Below are 19884 nucleotides of genomic sequence, written 5' to 3'. Positions count from 1 at the left end.
CACTAGATTTTCCACATTTCAAGGGATGGTGGTAGTGTATTTTCCAAATGGTAGTTTTGAGGGATGGGATTATTGTAAAAATACAAACAAAAGAAAATCTTGAGAGGACACTTTTTGAATCCTTTTGAAATAACTGTACGTAGTTAGAAAATCGGAGAAGGCAGTGGCACCCAACTCCAGTACTCTTGCCTGGAAAATCCCATGGACGGAGGAGCCTGGTAGGCTGCAATCCATGGGGTCAGGAAGAGTTGGACACGACTGAGTGCCTTCACTTTCACTTTCATGCATTGGAGAAGGAAATGGCAACCCACTCCAGTGTTCTTGCCTGGAGAATCCCAGGGACAGGGGAGCCTGGTGGGCTTCCGTCTATGGGGTTGCACAGAGTCGGACACGACTGAAGCGACTTAGCAGCAGCAGCAGCAGTTAGAAAATAATAGCAACAGAGATTAGTAGCTAAGAAAGTTGCTTTTACGAATTAAAAGCACTGGCAGATTCTGAAGTGGAAGAGGTGCAGAGTACTCAGCAGCAGTGATGATTTACTCAGGGTCCTTCAAAATTAAAGAGAGGCATTGCAGCAAATAGAGTTAACTGTACAAACAGTGATTATAAGCAATGAAGTGATTATAACTTGTTATTATCCGTTAGTCCTTTCAGTCATAGGCAGATTGTGATTACTTGCAGTAGCATTATAAATATATATTTGGTAAATATATAATTTATAAAAGTTTGAACACATTACTTACTATTTGTAACATACTGTTTTGGCCAAATTTTGCCAGATGTGTGCTGTTATATATGATGTAGAGTAGGATCAGTTAATTGAGAATTAACTGGAGGAGGTGGAGGGAGGAAGCTAAATTAAGGCAAAACTCTTCCTCTAATTCCAACAAGAAAAGAAAAAGAAAAAATTGAGAAATCAATTAAATATCTAAAGTTATGCTGTTTGAAACAGTAGCCATAAAACATGTGGCTATGGAGCACTTAATGTGGGTAGTCTAAATTGAGATGTTCTTTAAGTATAAAATACATACTGATTTCAAATATTTAGTACAAAGGGACAGTGTAAAATGTCTCATTGAGAGTTAACTGGATAACTACATACAAAATAATGAATTTAGATCTGTACCTCACACCGTATACAGAAATTAGCTCACAATGGAAATCAAACACCTAAATGTAAAAGCTAAAATTGTAAAACTCTTGGGGGAAAAAATAGGTATAAACTTTCATGACCTTGGACTAGGCAGTGATTTCTTAGATATGACACCAAAAGCTCAGTGGTGGAAGAAGATATGTAAGTCAGATTTCATAGAAAATAAAAATGGTTGTGCTTTAAAGGACACTGTCAAGAAAGTAAAAAGACAGTGTACATAACTGGAGAAAATATTTTTGTAAATTATATCTCTGTTAAGGGTCTGGTGTCCAGAATATATAAAGAGCTATTACGAAACAACTAAAAGACAACTTAATATTAAAATGAGCAAAGAATTTTTTTTTTCTGCTTGCTCAGTGCAGCTTATAGGATCTTAGTTTTCCAACCAGGGATTGAACCCCTGCCCATGGCATTGAAAGCATGGAGTCCTAACTACTGGACTGCCAGGGAAGTCCCTAAAATGAGCAAAGGATTTGAATGGATATTTCTCTAAAGAAATATACAATGGTCAGTAAATACATGAAAAGGTGTTCATCATCATTAGTAATTAGGCTAAATGCATATCAAAACCACATGAGAATGGAGAAATAAAAATGTGATGGATATAAATACATACAATGGAATATTATTCAGCCATAAAAGGGAATGAAGTTCTGATATATGCTATATATAACATGAATGAACCTGAAGGACGTTATGCTAAGTGAACTAAGTCAGACACAAAAGAATAGTTATGGTATGATTTCACTTATATGATATATCTAGAAAGGACAAATTCATAGAGCCTGAAAGTAGATTAGAGGTTGTCAGGGCTGGGGATTGGGAATGTGGGAAGATTACTACTTAAATGGTTATAGTTTCTATTTGGAATGAGGAAAAACCTTTGGTTTAAAACAGATAGTATAGATGGCTGCACAATAGTGAATGTAACTAATGCCACTGAATTGTACATTTAAAAATGTTTAAAATGGAATGGGAATTCCCTGGTGGTCCAGTGGTTAGGGCTCCATACTTCCATTCCAGAGGGCACGAGTTCAATCTCTGGTTGAGGAACTGAGATCCCATATGCCCATACGTGACACTGCCAAAAATAAAGGTTAAAATGGCAAATTTTACCAGAGGTTTTTCAAAGTGGAAAAAAGATCCACCCCTACAGTGACATGCACTTTACCTGCTGAAATGACTAAAATAATAAGTGTTGGCCAGGATGTGGAGAAGATGGAACCCTTATACATAGACAATGGATTTGTAAACAGTTTGACAGTGGATTTGGAAACAGTTTGAAAGTTCCTCAAAATAACAGGTATAGAGTTACTATATGGCTTACCAGTTCTACTCCTAGGTATATATTCAAATGAAAAACATAGATCCAGACAATACTTGTGCACTAATAAAGCTCACAGTCACATGAATCACCGTATCCAAAAGGGATACAACCAAATTTCCATCAACTGATGAGTAAATAAACAACAGGTGGTATATGTATACAATGGAATATTATTTAGCCTTAAAAAAAGAATGAAGTCTGTAGAGGGAGAAACATTTTCAAGTATTTTGTATATATTAAAAGCCAAGTCTAAAAAGGTTTTGAATTAAGAAAATAATGAAGTACTGATTCATGCTGCACTATTCGTGAGCCTTGAAAACATGCTGAATGACACAAAAGTCCACATTCTATTCCATTTTTAGGAAATATTCAGAATAGGTAATTTCAGAGAAGATAGAAGGTAGATGAGTTGTTAAGGATTAAGGGGAAGAGAGAGGGAGAAGTGACTGCTAATTACTATTGGGTTTCTTTTAGGGGTGATGAAAATGATATGGAATGTAGTTGATAATGGTTATGCAATTTTGTGAATATACTAAAAACTACTGAATTTTACACTTTAAAAGAGATTTTGTGGTATGTGAATTATATCTTAACTTTAATATAACCCCGTTCTCCTGGGAACAGGCCCCTAAAAGGAGAAAGAAAACACATACACTACTTGGACTTTTTTGTGACCTTAAGGGAGCAGTAGTGACCTGAACACAGAAATTCTACCTTGTGGCCTGTCATCTTGGAATGTATGTGGGGACAGTCTTAAAACCCAGATTTTAAGACTCTTCAGGGCCTTTCCATATATCCTCATGAATCAGGAAAACAGATTTCTTTCTTTTTGTCCACCATATTCAAGAGTCAGCATGTTATACTTTTGACTCTGCTGTGAGTCTTTAGCCAAGTCCTTAATTCATTGCTTCAGTTTTCTCATCCGCGAAGTGAGAAACATAACCTACCTTATAGGGTTGTTGTGAAGAATAAATAGAGTTAATACATATGAAGGCTTTAAACAGTGCCCCAAGCTTAGTAGGTGCTATGTAAGCCTTGGCTATTATCATCAGTTCAATTCAGTCGCTCAGTCGTGTCCGACTCTTGGCGACCCCATGAATCACAGCACGCCAGGCCTCCCTGTCCATCACCAACTCCCGGAGTTCACTCAAACTCATGTCCATCGAGTCGGTGATGCCATCCAGCCACCTCATTCTCTGTCATCCCCATCTCCTCCCGCCCCCAATCACTCACAGCATCAGAGTCTTTTCCAGTGAGTCAACTCGTCGCATGAGGTGGCCAAAGTATTGGAGTTTCAGCTTTAGCATCAGTCCTTCCAATGAACACCCAGGATTGATCTCCTTTAGAATGGACTGGTTGGATGTCCTTGCAGTCCAAGGGACTCTTAAGAGTCTTCTCCAGCACCACAGTTCAAAACCATCAATTCTTCGGCGATCAGCTTTCTTCACAGTCCACCTTTCACATCCATACATGACCATGGGAAAAACCATAGCCTTGACTAGACGGACCTTGGTTGGCAAAGTAATGTCTCTGTTTTTTAATATACTATCTAGGTTGGTCATAACTTTCCTTCGAAGGAGTAAGCCTCTTTTAATTTCTTGGCTGCAGTCAGCATCTGCAGTGATTTTGGAGCCCCCAAAAATAAAGTCTGACACTGTTTCCACTGTTTTCCCATCTATTTCCCATGAAGTGATGGGACCAGATGCCATGATCTTTGTTTTCTGAATGTTGATAAAATCTTTCTCTTTTCCCAGTGCTATTTAAGCTGCGTTAGCAGTCAAGTCAGCCTCTGCTGAATAGCTTCCTAATTTATTTCCTTATTCTAAATCCACATCTCCTCCAGGGTGTCACTTGAATCTTTGAAAAGTCTACCTCTGATCTTGTCCCTGTCTTGTTCAGTGGTCTGTAGAGTTCATCAAATAAAGTCTAAACTCCTAAAAAAAAACCACACAGAAGCTCATTAACAATTTTTCTATCAATTATGTTAAAATGATAATTTTGGCTATATGGAGTTAAATAAAATACATCATTAAAATTAATTTCACCTAATTTTTTTACCTATTTAATGTGGATACTAGAATATTTAAATATGTAGCTTGCATTGTATTTCCATGCTGACTTAATGGTACATCCAAGTGACCAGTATGAATGAGAATTACAATGACTTGGGATGTTTGTCTTTGACCAGATCACCTTGTAATCATATATATGGATAAAGATATTTTTTTCAGTAAATACTGCTCTTGTTACTGTTTTAGGCAGGGAGTCTACTAGCCATAAAATTCCTATGGATGTACATTTTTTCCCCCTGAGGTATTTTATTCGTATGCATTACATCACTGGAAAAGAATCCAAGGATTTTCCCTCCTGTGTGTTTTTGTCTTGCTTCTTCATGGTCCATGATGCCAGCCAAGGTTGTCAGTACTGTGAAACCAAACTGACGGGATGGGTGCAGGTTATTCTGCCATTCTTTTAGATCTTTGAGTTGCAGATCAAATCTGAGGCTGATCACTCCACACTGATTTAGCCTGCCTGTGAGGTTCACAATTTTCCCAGCCCTATTATCCTCAATAATTTCAAATTCTCCAGTGTAACCATGGTTCATCGTCACAGTTAGAATCCTGACTGTGACTTTGGAGCACCTGGTATTAGCCTCTCTTTTTGATATTGTTGATACTCTGGAGAGCATCAGCCAGGACATACATGCACACCATTACGGTGGCACGGAAAGATGGCTGAAAGAGGATGTACCTTTGTTGTTTTTTTTTGGTTTAGATTAACCTGTATTTGGCCACCTCATGAGAAGAGTTGACTCACTGGAAAAGACTGATGCTGGGAAGGATTGGGGGCGGGAGGAGAAGGGGACGACAGAGAATGAGATGGTTGGATGGCATCACTGACTCGATGGACATGAGTTTGAGTGAATGCCGGGAGTTGGTGATGGACAGGGAGGCCTGGCGTGCTGTGATTCATGGGGTCGCAAAGAGTCGGACACGACTGAGCGACTGAACTGAACTGAACCTGTATTTGCCATGTACTATACTTAGCTGTGTTGCATAGTTACTGCATTTTTAAAACACCAATTTCATTCTCAGCACTTGAAAAATATTCTAATTACTGAGTAGAATTAGAGTCATTTTTCTTTCTTTCTCTAGTCTTGTTTGTTTCTTCTTGCTTCCCTGGTTCACTCTGCATCTTCATTTCTTTTGATGCTTCTCACTCTCTGCCCTCAGAAGAACTGAATGAGAATAATTACTTTGCAGTTTTATCTTTCCTTTGATAGATTTGCTGAGACAAATCAGTTTCATTTTGTGATAAATGGAATAGAATAAGACAGGTTTGTTAAAATGTAAAGAAACTTCAGATTTCATACTAAATTGCAAAGGTGGTTCAGGGAGAAAAATTTTTATAGAGCTACTAGACTAAAATTAGGATACCAGCAACATAGGAAGGCATACTTTTTAGGATGTAAGAAGACAGATCTTTGGAGGTATTTGTGAAGAAGAAAGCTGCTGGGCTGCTTGGTAAAGTATAAACCAGTGGACTCTAGGAATCAGTATATCTGGGTTATAGTTCCTAAATCCTTCTTCCTATCTATGTCATCTATTATAAATCATTGACCAAAAGTCAAGGCTAGTTAGTCCCTGTTGCTGTGCATCATTCTTCAGGTGTTCTTTCTCATCCTTTAGAGTTGGGATATTTGCATGCTTGTTTACTTGAATTTCTGTAGTACAGAGTCAGCCTCCTCTTAGCATGCCTAAAGACAAGACTTTCCTAAGTTGGTCTGCTTGTTTTGAGGAATTCCTTATCTTTGCCTATATAGATTTTTTGGTTTTATTTTGTTTTTTTATGGCTGCACTGTGCAGCTTGTGGGATCTTAGTACATTGACCAGAGATTGAACCTGGGCCCTCAGTAGTGAGAGTGTGGAGTCCTAACTACTGGACAGCCAGGGAGTTCCCATAGATTTTTAAGATCTGGTAAGAATCCTGCGCATCGTTTGCAAACTGACCAGTTTCCTCATTTGTAAAACCAGAGAGTTAGATTAGATAATCAAGTGTTCTTCCTAACTGGACGGAAGCGTTGTTTTCATCTAGGTACAGTATTGAGAGTGAGAAATTGGGAGACTAATTCACTTAATTTACTATAAGCTGGGTATTATAGTTGAAGGGTAAAGCCTTATTTATTGACATAACATTGAATTTTACAGTCATTCTGGTATTGTAAGGAACATTTCCTTAGAATATGCTTAGAGATTTTGGATTAAGACACCTATGCAATAAATATACCTAATTTTAGAGGTAGAACTCGTTGTTTATGTATTTTTATATCCTTTCTTTTATAGTGTCCTGCTATAGACTACACTAGACACACACTTGATGGTGCTGCATGTCTTCTGAATAGCAATAAATATTTTCCCAGCAGGTAAATAAAACCTTTAAATGTGGTATTAAACTTTTTGGATTTAAAGATTGATGTTTTTAAAACTAAAACTAGTTTGCTCATTAATGCATTGTATTCTGTAAACTTTATTTTTTACCTGTTGTATATTTGACTTGTCCAGAATTATTCATGTTTTGAAATTAAGATTGTGATTAAAGGCATCGGGGCTCAGCTCCCAAAGCTCACTGGCCAGTTCAGTCATGGGTAGTTCCTACTGCTGTGTGTCATTTTCCAGGGCTCTCCCTCTCAAGCTTTAGGGTTGGGATATTTACACACTTGCTTACTTGACACTTTGGTAGAGTGAGCATCCTCATAGACAGCATGTTAAAGAGCAGACTTTCCTAAGTTGGACTGCTTTTTTTTTTTCCTTAAGTATGTTCTATGTATTTCCAGCGTGTTTTTCTTTTTAATTGAAGTACAGTTGATTTACAGTGTTGTGTTAATTACTGCTATACAGTGAAGTGATTGTTTTATATATATATACACACACATTCTTTTTCATATTCTTTTCCATTGTGGTTTATCACAGGATACTGAATATAGTTCCCTTGTGCTATACAGTAGGACCACATTGTTTATCCATTCTATATATAGCAGTTTGCATCTGATATTCCCAAACTCCCACTCCATCCCTCTCCCATCCTCCTCCCCCTTAGTCTGTTCTCTGTTGGACTGATAAATTTTGAAAGAGTCCTTATCTTTGCTTTTAGATTTTTAAGATCGGGGAGGAAGCCTGTGTATAACTGTAATATATTATTGGTGAGGTTTGTGACTAGTCATTTATTCTCTTAAGATATTTGTTATTGAGTGGATAGATTTGGAGACTGTTTCACCTGAATATCACTGACTTCAAAGAGCTGACACAAAATTTATAAAAAATAATGGTTTTTGCCTTAGTAGCCTATATACATTTAAAAAAAGAAAACAAATTGGCAGTTTTTATTTCTCATACACACATTAAAAAATTGAGTTCTATAGAATAAAATAATTCCTTTTAGTAGTTTTAATTAGTTCTAGTAGACAGAGTGTAAATATCAAAAACATGTTTTTAGTAAGTTTTGCGAAGGTTTGTTTTAGTTGCGTTAAACTTTAACAAAGTTTCAGAATTATAATTCTGAATTTCTTGGGCACTATAGTCAAGGCAATGGTTTTTCCCGTGGTCATGTATGGATGTGAGAGTTGGACTGTGAAGAAGGCTGATCGCCGAAGAATCGATGCTTTTGAACTGTGGTGTTGGAGAAGACTCTTGAGAGTCCCTTATACTGCAAGGAGATCCAACCAGTCCATTCTAAAGGAGATCAATCCTGGATGTTCATTGGAGGGACTGATGCTAAAGCTGAAACTGCAATACTTTGGCCACCTCATGCGACGAGTTGACTCACTGGAAAAGACTCTGATGCTGGGAAAGGTTGGGGGCGGGAGGAGAAGGGGACGACGGAGAATGAGATGGCTGGATGGCATCACCGACTCTGTGGACATGAGTTTGAGTGTACTCCGGGAGTTGGTGATGGACAGGGAGGCCTGGCGTGCTGTGATTCATGGGGTCGCGGAGAGTCGGACACGACTGAGCGACTGAACTGAACTGAACTGAACTGATGGTTAGGTAGAAAAAGCACTAACTATCCCAGGAGAGTTCTGGTCTTGCCCTTGCCACTTACTGACACTGTGAACTGGACCGGTCACTTATTTTCTCTGGTGTCAGTTTCTGCTCTTGTGAATTGAGAAGATTGGACTATATTGTTCCTAAGATCTGTCTAGCTCTATGAATCTATGATTTCTTTTCTATTTCTAGGGTTAGCATAAAGGAATCATCTGTAGCAAAACTAGGATCAGTATGCCGTAGGATTTACAGAATATTTTCACATGCTTATTTTCATCACCGGCAGATATTTGATGAATATGAAGTAAGTATATTTCACTAGTTATCCTGGTACATTCTTATAAAAATGACAATAATTTATGTTGAAATATGTGTCATTTATTTGGTTTTGAGTAGTAAGTTGAAATAAGTTTTTTTTCTCTCTACAGAATGAAACATTTTTGTGTCATCGGTTTACTAAATTTGTGATGAAATATAATTTGATGTCGAAGGATAACCTGATTGTACCAATTTTAGAAGAAGAAGTTCAGAATTCAGTTTCTGGGGAAAGTGAAGCATGAAGGGAATCATATAGAAAAAAATGTACTGATTACATAATTAACATTAATTATGTACTGTATATATATCATTTTAGACACATCAATCATGTATCCATATTATAGCTTCTTTGTTTAGTATAGGTTTTTGTATGCTGAGTGTTGCCTTTTAAAATGGGAAATACTTTTTAAGTTATTCATGAGCTGTATATTCACTGGTGTGGCACTCATGGTTTTTAAATAAGATTAGTATTATGTTTATAATGCCTGTTAATAAAAGAATTTAGAGTTTGGTAAAATTGCTGCTAAACAATCATTGAATCACAATCCTCATCAAATAAACACATCTATAAAAAGATGAGTGAGCTTGAGGTTTCACACAAACCATTTATACTAAAGACAGTAATGTTTTCCTTTGGTTTTATACCTGAGTTTAGATATTCTAGGAAATTCTGTAGCACATAGTTCTATCTTAATAAGCTTTCTAAAATGAGATAAAAGTGTTTTTAAATTCTGTTTATAGTTTTTGATATACATATAATCATGTGTATATCCAAGTATAAATGCAAATAAAGCATCAGTAATACTTAAGTAATCTTACTATGCTACACAAAGTATATTCTAGACCAGCATACTTAGAAAGGATTTACCTTTCTGCACCAGTGGATAGTTACATACAAGATAGTGATAACGATAAAGAGTGTAAGTGATGTTCCCAGTGGAAACCTGCCCTGTCCTTCCCTTCTCTCCATTTCCCTTAACTCCCTCCTCAAACCACATTACCTGAGAAGCTTTTCACCAGACTGATTTAGTGGTGACTTATACCTATTTATATTTGTATTAATTGCTTACAGATTATACCTCATATTAGCAATTACATTACACTACAGGAAAAAATGTATTGGCATAGGCTCTTGCTTATCTTTGCTTTGCAGAATTGTTCTCACTACTTAGAAAACAGTCTTTGAAATAGTTTGACTAATAGTGTTAGTAATGTTAATCTTCACATCTAACCATTTAGGCAGCACTTAAATAGAGTTGAAAAATACTATAGTATTTATTTTACACCCCTTCTCCATAAAGTTTATGTTTGAATTATATGGACATGTAAAATTTTTTTGCAGTAATTCACAGGTTCCAAAGGTATTGTTGAATGCTCATACATTTTTTGGACTTGGTTATAATTCAGTGTCTTTAAGAAGGGTTCAACCATAGATTTTACAATCGTACCTACTGAATGCAGTTTTCTAACAAAGCACTAGAGGTCTTATTGCTAAACTGGTTGTAATGAGACACTTAGGTTAAAAATAATTTGTACATGTAGTGAAGAAAATATTTAAATCCATCTTTTGAACAGAATTAACAAATGAACTTCTTTTTCATTTGAATGAGTTATTTTGAAATGAAGATTAAAATGTAGTAATTTTTTTTTTAAGTTGGAGGAAATAATTCATACCATACTATAAGTATGTATTGCAAAAATGTGGAAAACAGTAGCATCCTGAGAGTTTGTATATATATTTATGCTTTCTGATCCTGCCAGTATATTTGGCTTTGAACAATGCTATCCCAGCAGTCAGTCATTATTTTGTCCCAGTCCACACTCTCTTTAAGAAGTTTTATATTCACAGTGAAAGGAATATTGACTTTGAAATTATGCATTTATATTAATGTGACTATGAACCAATGGGAATAGTAATTTTTACACAAACTTGCTAAATATCGAGAAACTAAACTAAGTTAATAAATTATATATAGCAGTGAAGCTCTTCTCTCTGTATAAAAGTCTCAGTGGATTTCTGTTGCTTGACTATTAGTGAACATTTGAACTAAGGCAGTGGCTGGAATTTGGTGATCTGGCTAAGTATTCTGAAACACATTTTGAATAATATGACTTGGTGTTAATGGGGAAATAAAAGTTTTTTTTTTTCTTACTCATTCCATCTTCCCTGTACTATGTGTTTGGAATTAATCATAAAAAAAAATACCCCAAAGAAAACATCAATTTGTAGTCTTGCTTTTGTATTCATATTGACATTCATATTCATGCACTGTAAAGTTGAGTCACTGTATCAGATCAGGCAGAAGTGAAACAATTACTGTTTTTCCTTTAAAAATTCACAGAATTTTGAAAATTTTGTTCACAGAATTTTGAAAATATAAATGTATATGTGCTGTGTTGTGCTTAGTCACTCAGTCATGTCCAACTCTATATGACCCCGTGAACTCTGGCCCACCAGGCTCTTCTGTCCATGGGGTTTCTCCAAGCAAGAAGACTGGAGTGGGTTGCCATGCCCTACTCCAGGGAATCTCCCCAACCCGGGGATCAAACCGAGGTCTCCTGCATTGTAGGTGGATTCTTTACTGTCTGAGCCACCAGGGAAGTTCATGTATGTACTTCAGTGGTACTGAAAAAACTGATGAGCCCGGCAAACCATTGATTTATGAAGTAATTGTTCTAAGAGGAGGGGAGTAGAAAACTCACAGTTCTGTGTAATAAAGAAGGTAGGCTCCACTTACTGTTTGAATTATACAATATAGATCCAAAAATTAAATTTTTCTTTTCATGAAATTATTTTGACCATATAATCAACTCATCATTTTTCTCATATAATATCTGAGAAAGTGAAAGTGAAGTCACTTAGTCGTGTCCAACTCTTTGCAACCCCATGGACCGTAGCCTACCACGCTTCTCAGTCCATGGGATTTTCCAGGCAAGAATACTGGAGTGGGTTGCCATTTCCTTCTCCAGGGAATCTTTCTGACCCAGGGATCGAACCTGGGTTTCCTGCATTGTAGTCAGATGCTGTACCAATTTTTAATAATTTATGCTCCCATAAGTATTGCAGTTCTTTTGTGTGTGTCCATTTTCTTCTCTGACTTGAGGTATTAAATTTGCATTTCTCAATCAGTTTCTCAGTTAAATTTAAAATGAATTTTTGTGTTTGGTTGTGTCACATGGCCTGTGGAATCCTAGTTCAGTCCTCAGAGGACTGAACCCAGATCTTCGGCAGTGAAATCATGGCGTTCCAACCACTGGACCGCCAGGGGATTCCCTAAATTTTTAACAAGTTAATATTTTTAATATCAGAATAAAATTTTAAATCTATGGTTAATTGCATTATTAGCAAGAACTGTTACAGTCTCAAACACATTTAGTGACTGATGTCAAAATCATTGTAATAGAACTAATTAATTTTTCCCTGGGTACTTTGCTCTATTTTTGCCCAAAGGCTTCCTATTTTATTGTACAGTTAAATGCTACATTTTATATACTTTTATTTTTTAAATACTTCTTGAATGTACAAAGGTTTCTTGGTGTGGTTCTTCCATGCTAGGCATGAAAGATTCTCATTTTTTGAATACAGCTGATTGTTAACTAAACAGACACTATGGATATGTATTAGTACAACACTTTTAGCAATTTATTTGAGATGGTCAAAATATCCAAATGTATTTTCTGAAAAAGCAGGCATTATTAGTGTAGGACACACTATAAAACCAGATAACTTCCAAGTAAATTCACTAAATGGTTAGATTACTCATCTAAAAGATTAGGAGCCTCTTAATATTTGGGGATGCATGGATATTTTCTGTGGGCTAAGAATTAATTATAGTACTTTATTGGATTTTTTTTCTCTATTTACATTTCTTTTTATAGTACACAGAACTTCATATCAAGTGTGAGAATCTAGTTAAGCAAAGAGAATACTAAATTGTCATAAAAACAAATTTCCAAAAAAGAAATAACAACTGACATCCTGAACTTCTGTCCATGAAGATAGTATGTCAGTTGTGTTGTGTCAGATATTGTTTCTATGATTAATTATAGCATCAACATTCAAAATTAGTAAAATACTCATTTTAAAATGAAATCATTTTATCCTGATTTGGACTTCAGCTATAAACCTTGGTAAAAACAGTTTAGAATTCCATAAATGGTGTATTTACCACTGAAAAATTTTTTAAATTTATTTTTGGTTGCACTGGGTCATTGCTGCTGTGCATAGGCTTTCTTTAGGTGCAGTGGGTGGGGGCTGCTCTTCATCGAGGTGCTTGGGCTTCTCATTGTGGTAGCTTCTCGTTGCAGAGCACAGGCTCTAGGGCAGTCGGATTTCAGTAGTTGCAGCACTCTGGATCTAGTTGCAGTGTGCAGCCCTTGGGCATGTGGGCGTCAGTAATGCAGCCCAGAGGCCCAGTAGTTGTGGCACATGGACTCAGTTGCTCTACAGCGTGTGGAATCTTCCCAGACCAGGGTTGGAGCCTGTGTGCCCTACACTGGCAGGCAGATTCCTATCCATTGTGCTGCCACGTTAGTCCTTTACCACTTTGTTTTGAATGGACTTCATGAAAGTCTTGTTCACTTAAAAATTGTAGTTTGTCACAGATATAGGATTTTCTCTGACTTTGTATAACAATGTCAAAGGAACATTCTCATTTAACATGATACTTTATGTAAAATAATTTTCTACATCTTTATAAACATTTGCTAATTTTAGTATTTTTGGTTTTCCTTAGTTATCAGTGAATGAAAGAAAATGTTAATTTCTTTAAAAAAACAAAACATTTTAAATATCTTGTTATAAAAATCAAGAGTTAAATGAAGTAGGAATGATAGGATTTTATGCTCCTATTTCCCCTACTTTCCTCAGAAATAGATTGAGGGGAGTCAAAGGAACAAGGCAATCTCCAAGACGAAGAAAAACTGGGTATAGTCATTATTGCACTAGCAATGACATAGCCGCTTGACCCAATTTCAGAAATTCAATAGAATCTTTTTAATTTTTGAGGGTAAATTTTTATTTAACTCCCCTAAAAAATGTGATTGTATTTTAAAACCAGGTGTATATTTATAGACAGAAACTGTTCTTGCATTGATTTGGATTAATATTTAAACCACTTTTTAAAAAATGTTTGGTGCTTTTAGATTTTTAAACATTTTACAAAACAAATGCAGATCTTGGATTCTGATAGTTGAGAACCATGTTAGTGATTGTATTAGTTTTCAGTGTCTGCTGTAGTAAATTGCCACAGACTTAGTGGCTTCAAGAATACAACTTTATTATTCTCTTACAATTCTTGAGGTCAGGAGCTCAAAATAAGTTTTCCTGGGCTAAAATTAAGTCCCCATTTCTTTCTGGAGGCTCCAGGGGAAATCTGTTCCTTTCCTCTTTTAGCTGCTGGTGGCTGCTGGCATTATTTGGCTTGTGGCCCCATCATTCTAGTCTCTATTTACATCATCTCATTGCCTTCTGTGGTGCTATTTCTCTCCACCTCTCCAGGGAGACTTGTAATTGCATCATTATGCTCACCTGGATATCCCAGGCTAATTTCCCCATCTCAAGATAATCATATTTGCAAAGTCCCTTTTGCCATATAATGTTATCATCTTGAAAAAAGTGTGAAAGTATTAGTTGCTTAGTCATGTCCAACTCTTTGAGACCCCATGGACTGTAGCCCACCAGGCTCCTCTGCCCATGGAATTGTCCAGGCAAGAATACTGGAGTGGGTAGCCATTTCCTTCTGCAGGGGATCTTCCCAGCCCAGGGAACAAACCCAGGTCTCCTGAATTGCAGGAAGATTCTTTACTATCTGATCTACCAGGGAAGCCCAGTGTAATCATCTTCAGTAGCTGTCGTGACCGACTCTTTGCGACCCCATGAATCACAGCACGCCAGGCCTCCCTGTCCATCACCAACTCCCGGAGTTCACTCAAACTCATGTCCATTGAGTCAGTGATGCCATCCAGCCATCTCATTCTCTGTCGTCCCCTTCTCCCGCCCCCAATCCCTCCCAGCATCAGTCTTTTCCAGTGAGTCAACTCGTCGCATGAGGTGGCCAAAGTATGGAGTTTCAGCTTTAGCATCAGTCCTTCCAATGAACACCCAGGACTGATCTCCTGTAGGATGGACTGGTTGGATCTCCTTGCAGTCCAAGGGACTCTCAAGAGTCTTCTCCAACACCACAGTTCAAAAGCATCAACTCTTCAGTGCTCAGCTTTCTTCACAGTCCAACTCTCACATCCATACATGACCACTGGAAAAACCATAGCCTTGACTAGATGGACCTTGGTTGGCAAAGTAATGTCTCTGCTTTTTAATATGCTGTCTAGGTTGGTCATAACTTTCCTTCCAAGGAGTAAGTGTCTTTTAATTTCATGGCTGCAATCAGCATCTGCAGTGATTTTGGAGCCCAAAAATAAAGTCTGACACTGTTTCCACTGTTTCCCCATCTATTTCCCATGAAGTGATGGGACCAGATGCCATGATCTTAGTTTTCTGAATGTTGAGCATCAAGCCAATCTTTTCACTTTCCTCTTTCACTTTCATCAAGAGGCCTTTGAGTTCCTCTTCACTTTCTGCCATAACGGTGGTGTCATCTGCATATCTGAGGTTATTGATATTTCTCCTGGCAATCTTGATTCCAGCTTGTGCTTCTTCCAGCCCAGCGTTCCTCATGATGTACTCTGCATATAAGTTAAATAAGCAGGGTGACAGTATACAACCTTGACACTCCTTTTCCTATTTGGAACCAGTCTGTTGTTCCATGTCCAGTTCTAATCATCTTAGGGAGCCTTTATTTCAGTCTACCTCTTGAATTTACACTGTAAATCTTAAGAAGTTTTCCATGCTATCAGTTCAGTTCAGTCACTCAGTCGTGTCTGACTGTGATCCCATGGACTGCAGCACACCAGGCTTCCCTGACCATCGCCAACTCCCAGAGCTTACTCAAACTCATGTCCATAGAGTAGGTGATGCCATCCAACCATCTTATCCTCTGTCGGAGTAGAAGGACGTGTGTTCATCTTCTGCGAGGACTCCAGAATTACAACTCGTTGCTGAACAACCATCGGCAGGAGAATGTTGGATCCCACCAAAAAAAGATACCCCATGTCCAAGGGCAAAGAAGCCCCAGCAAGATGGTAGAAGGGGTGAAACTGTGTTTAGAATCAAACCCCATACCCGCCAGAGATGCTCAGAGGGCTCAAACCAACCTTGTGCGCACCAGGACCCAGAGACGCCACAGAGACTGAGCCAGAACTGTGTCTGGGTGTCTCCTGCAGAGGTGCGGGTCAGCAGTGGCCTGCCGTAGGGGCTCTGGGTGCAGCAGACCTGGGTGTGGCACAAGCCCTCTTGGAGGAGGTCACCATTAACCCCACCAGAGAGCAGCCAGAGCTTGCACAGAACTGAGGAAACAGATTTTTGCAGGGCACAAACAAAAGCTGGTGCACCAGGACCCAGGAGAAAGAGCAGTGACCCCACAAGAGACTGACCCAGACTTGCCCGTGAGTGTCCAGGAGTCTCCAGGAGACGTGTGGGTTGGCTGTGGCCTGCTGCAGGCTTGGGGCACTGAGTGTAACAGTGTGTGCATGGGACCTTTCGAAGGAGGTCGCCATTGTCTTCATTATCTCCACCATAGTTTGGCCTCAGGTCAAACAACAGGGAGGAAACACAGCCCTCCCCATCAACAGAAACTTGGATTAAAGATTTACTGAGCATGGCCCCGCCCATCAGAACAAGACCCAGTTTCCCCCTCAGTCAATCTCCCATCAGGAAGCTTCCATGAGCCTCTTATCCTTCTCCATCAGAGGGCAGACAGACTGAAATCACAGTCACAGAAAACTACTAATCTGATCACATGGACCACAGCCTCATCTAACTCAGTGAAACTGAGCCATGCCGTGTGGGGCCACCCAAGACGGACGGGTCATGGTGGAGAGTTCTGACAAAATGTGGTGCACTGGAGAAGGGAATGGCAAACCACTTCAGTATTCTTGCCTTGAGAACCCCATGCTATAGACTTAATGTTTACTCCAACACTGGTTCTTTTTATTTCTTGCATGTTATCTACTTCTTTATGCCTCCCAGTCACACATGCTTCATTTAAGTCTCTGAAAAAGTTGAACTTGAGACCAGTTTCTGTAGATTACCATTTACTACATCCTCCTGATATGCTTTGCCCCGAACTTCCAAAGACCTTGTGTGTCACTGAGTTGTGTCTGACTCTGCAATTTCAGATCTTTGTAGGCACCAGAGTCCACCTCACATAACACCAAATATATTAAAATGTATCCCCATTTCATATTAAAATAATTTTTATATTAAAAATAAAAATTTAAGCAGCTTTTTGTAATTGATTTTAAAAATTTAGCTCAGGTCGTACCTGGTGGTGCAGTTCTTAAGAATCCAACTGCCAGTGTATGGACCACAGTTTTGATCCCTGGTCCAAAGATCCCACGTTATGGGGCAGCTAAGCCCATATGCCACTGAGGCCATGCTCTAGAGTCTTCAAGCTGCAACTACTGATCCTGTGTGCCATAACTACTGAAGCCTGAGGGGCCTAGAGCCTGTGCTCCACAACAGAAGTCACTGCAATAAGAAACCTTCACACTGCAACTAGACAAAGCCTGAGCACAGCAACAAAGACCCAGTTCAGCCAAAAATAAATAGATAAATCAATCTTAAAAAAAGATTGGTTAGTTTTTACAATTGGCGGTGGTTTCTCATCAGTCATCTCATATACCTTGGAAGTGAGAAAAGCTGATGGCATCACCGACTTGATGCACAGGAGTTGCAGTCCTGATGAACAGGAGGCCTGTCTTTATGGACAGGGAGGCCTGGCGTGCTGCAATTAATGGGGTCACAAAGAGTCGGACATGACTGAGCAACTGAACTGAATCTACAAATTGCATTTAAAATTAAAGACATTTTTATGAATATGAAAGGAAATAATTGTTTGATATGTATTATGTTTTACAGCTATTTAAATATTGCAGTTTTCATAGTTTAGGGACAATATATTTTTTTAACAGGCTTCAAATGTTTTTGGGGACCCGTGAAAAGTTCACAGGTCCTCGTTTTTAAAATGATCTGCTTATAATTTTATAACACAAACACAATCTATTATTAGAATATTATTATCAACTATTATTTGCTCAGAGAAGTCTTCCCTGACCTTGAATATATTAGGTTTGTCATATGCTCTCCTAGCAAACTTTGCTTCCTATCAGTATTTCCATCAACTGTAATTACCTAATTATTTCTATTACTATTTATCCACAATCTTTTTTTCTCTGATAGCCTATTGAGAGCAAACCTGCATCTTCTCACAGGAAATCTGTTCCAGGAGGAGGTTTCATCGTTGATGAGAGCCTGAATGTCAAAAACTAAAAAACATTCTTGAAACATTTCCTCCCTCCTCCACGTTTTATCCAGAACATCTGCCTTTAACATCGTATGTGCCTGTGGTGACAGCAGTGTGGGCTTCCGAAGCATAATTTGTTCTTGGCTGCTTATCTGGTCTTGGGTCTCTGGCCCTTCTGGAGACCCTGTGAGCTACCTAATATACTTGGCAAAGTCGTGACGAATCTTTTTATTTACCACACACAAATACATTTAAATGTTTAGCTGTTGTATTCATATCGGGTGGGGGGTTGGGGGAGGTTCAACAGGGAGGGAACATGTGTACACTTATGGCTAATTCATGTAGTTGTATGGCAGAAGTCAGCATAATATTGTAAAGCAGTTATCCTCCAATTAAAAGTAAATTTTTAAAAAGGATGCTTTATTTTGGAGTTTCCCCAGGTATAAGGTTGTTCACCACACTAAACAGAACTTTGCAAACTTAAAACTAGACCTTTGGCGGGGGGGAATTGCTTTCAACTTATTGAGCACCTAACCAGGAGTCAGGAACTGTGGTACATTTCCCACACCATTGCACTAAATCCTCATACAATTAAATTCATTTGTTACCATCCCCATTTTACCAGGAGTAAACTGAACTTCAGGGCTTCCCTGCTGCTCAAATGGTAAAGAATCTGTCTGCAATGCAGGAGATCTGGGTTTGATGCCTAGGTTGGGGTGCTCCCCTGGAGAAGAGAATGGCAACCCACTCCAGTATTCTTGCCTGGAAAATTCAATGGACAGAGGAACTTGGTGGGCTATAGTCCATGAGGTCACAAAGAGTCCGACATGACTTCCTGACCAACACTTTCTTTTCTTAAACTGAACTTCAAAGTAGCAGTTCAGTGTCCACAGGAACAAGCAAGCTGGGCCAGGGTCTAAATTCCGTTCTGGCTCCAAAGCTCAGACTTCATTTGATATGCTCCCTCATGTGTTTCTGAGCATTGCTGCTTCCTATCCTGGAACTTCTTTCTTATAGGATTGTGTTAGGCAGGGTGCTCATAACCAAGAAATAGTGTTAAGGAAGGAGACCCTGCCCCAGGGATGGTGGGATGGAAAGTCAGGAGGAGCCTGGGACACCAAGGAAGATGCTGCTCAAGTCCAGGTCTGCTGATTTCTGGTCTTGTTACACAGAAAAGCAAAACCTTATTTGGTTAAGCCACTCCAACCCAACACATGCTGCCTAACCATCTGTTACAGTGCCGGGAGTGGTTCTACTTTTGAAACTTTTAGGTGTTGAAAACAGTTCTCTCCCTGAGGATTAGTATCCCCATTAAGACACAAAGGGGTTGAAACTGTGGTTGTTGTTTTTTTTTTGGTAACCAACCAAAGAAATTCTTACATTAGAAAGCCTGGACTGTGCCCACTTCGGCAGCACATAAACTAGAAAGCCTGGACTTCAAATTTCCCAGATGTCCACGTAGGTGGTTCTTGGCTACCCCGCCCAGAGCCAGGTCTCCTGCTGGCCAGGCACAGCAGTGATTAACGGGGAGGGCACAGTGAGTGTTTGAAACTTGGAGGGTCAAACTTCCTTTGAAAGAAATAAAAAAAATTCAAAGTTTCTTTCCATGTAGGCAAATCTTCTACTTCCCCCAGCTGTTTTAGGGTTTTTTGGTCTGTGACATTAGCATTTCTAGATTGCTGG

At 38.6% G+C, this 19884-nt stretch overlaps 1 protein-coding gene and 1 pseudogene across 1 annotated transcript in view; one reads left to right on the top strand and one right to left on the bottom strand.

Annotated features, from left to right (window-relative positions):
• The window catches only part of MOB4 (MOB family member 4, phocein), a 31284-nt gene extending 20092 nt beyond the window's left edge, over positions 1–11192 (top strand). The window contains exons 6-8 of the mRNA XM_055398974.2: positions 6824–6903; positions 8714–8825; positions 8950–11192. Coding sequence (XP_055254949.1) covers positions 6824–6903; positions 8714–8825; positions 8950–9081 — 324 coding nt within the window. The 3' untranslated portion in view covers positions 9082–11192. The remainder of the gene's footprint in view (positions 1–6823; positions 6904–8713; positions 8826–8949) is intronic.
• LOC148778530 (small ribosomal subunit protein uS8 pseudogene) lies at positions 4735–5224 on the bottom strand (annotated as a pseudogene).
• Positions 11193–19884: the final 8692 nt, after the last annotated feature.

This window comes from Moschus berezovskii, chromosome 2 (genome assembly GCF_049115385.1).
Source record: "Moschus berezovskii isolate FMDL1 chromosome 2, NW_MosBer_1.0, whole genome shotgun sequence".
NCBI classification, from domain to species: domain Eukaryota; kingdom Metazoa; phylum Chordata; class Mammalia; order Artiodactyla; family Moschidae; genus Moschus; species Moschus berezovskii.
The sequence above is the reverse complement of the archived record's forward strand: the minus strand, read 5'-3'. Positions and strand labels throughout refer to the sequence as shown.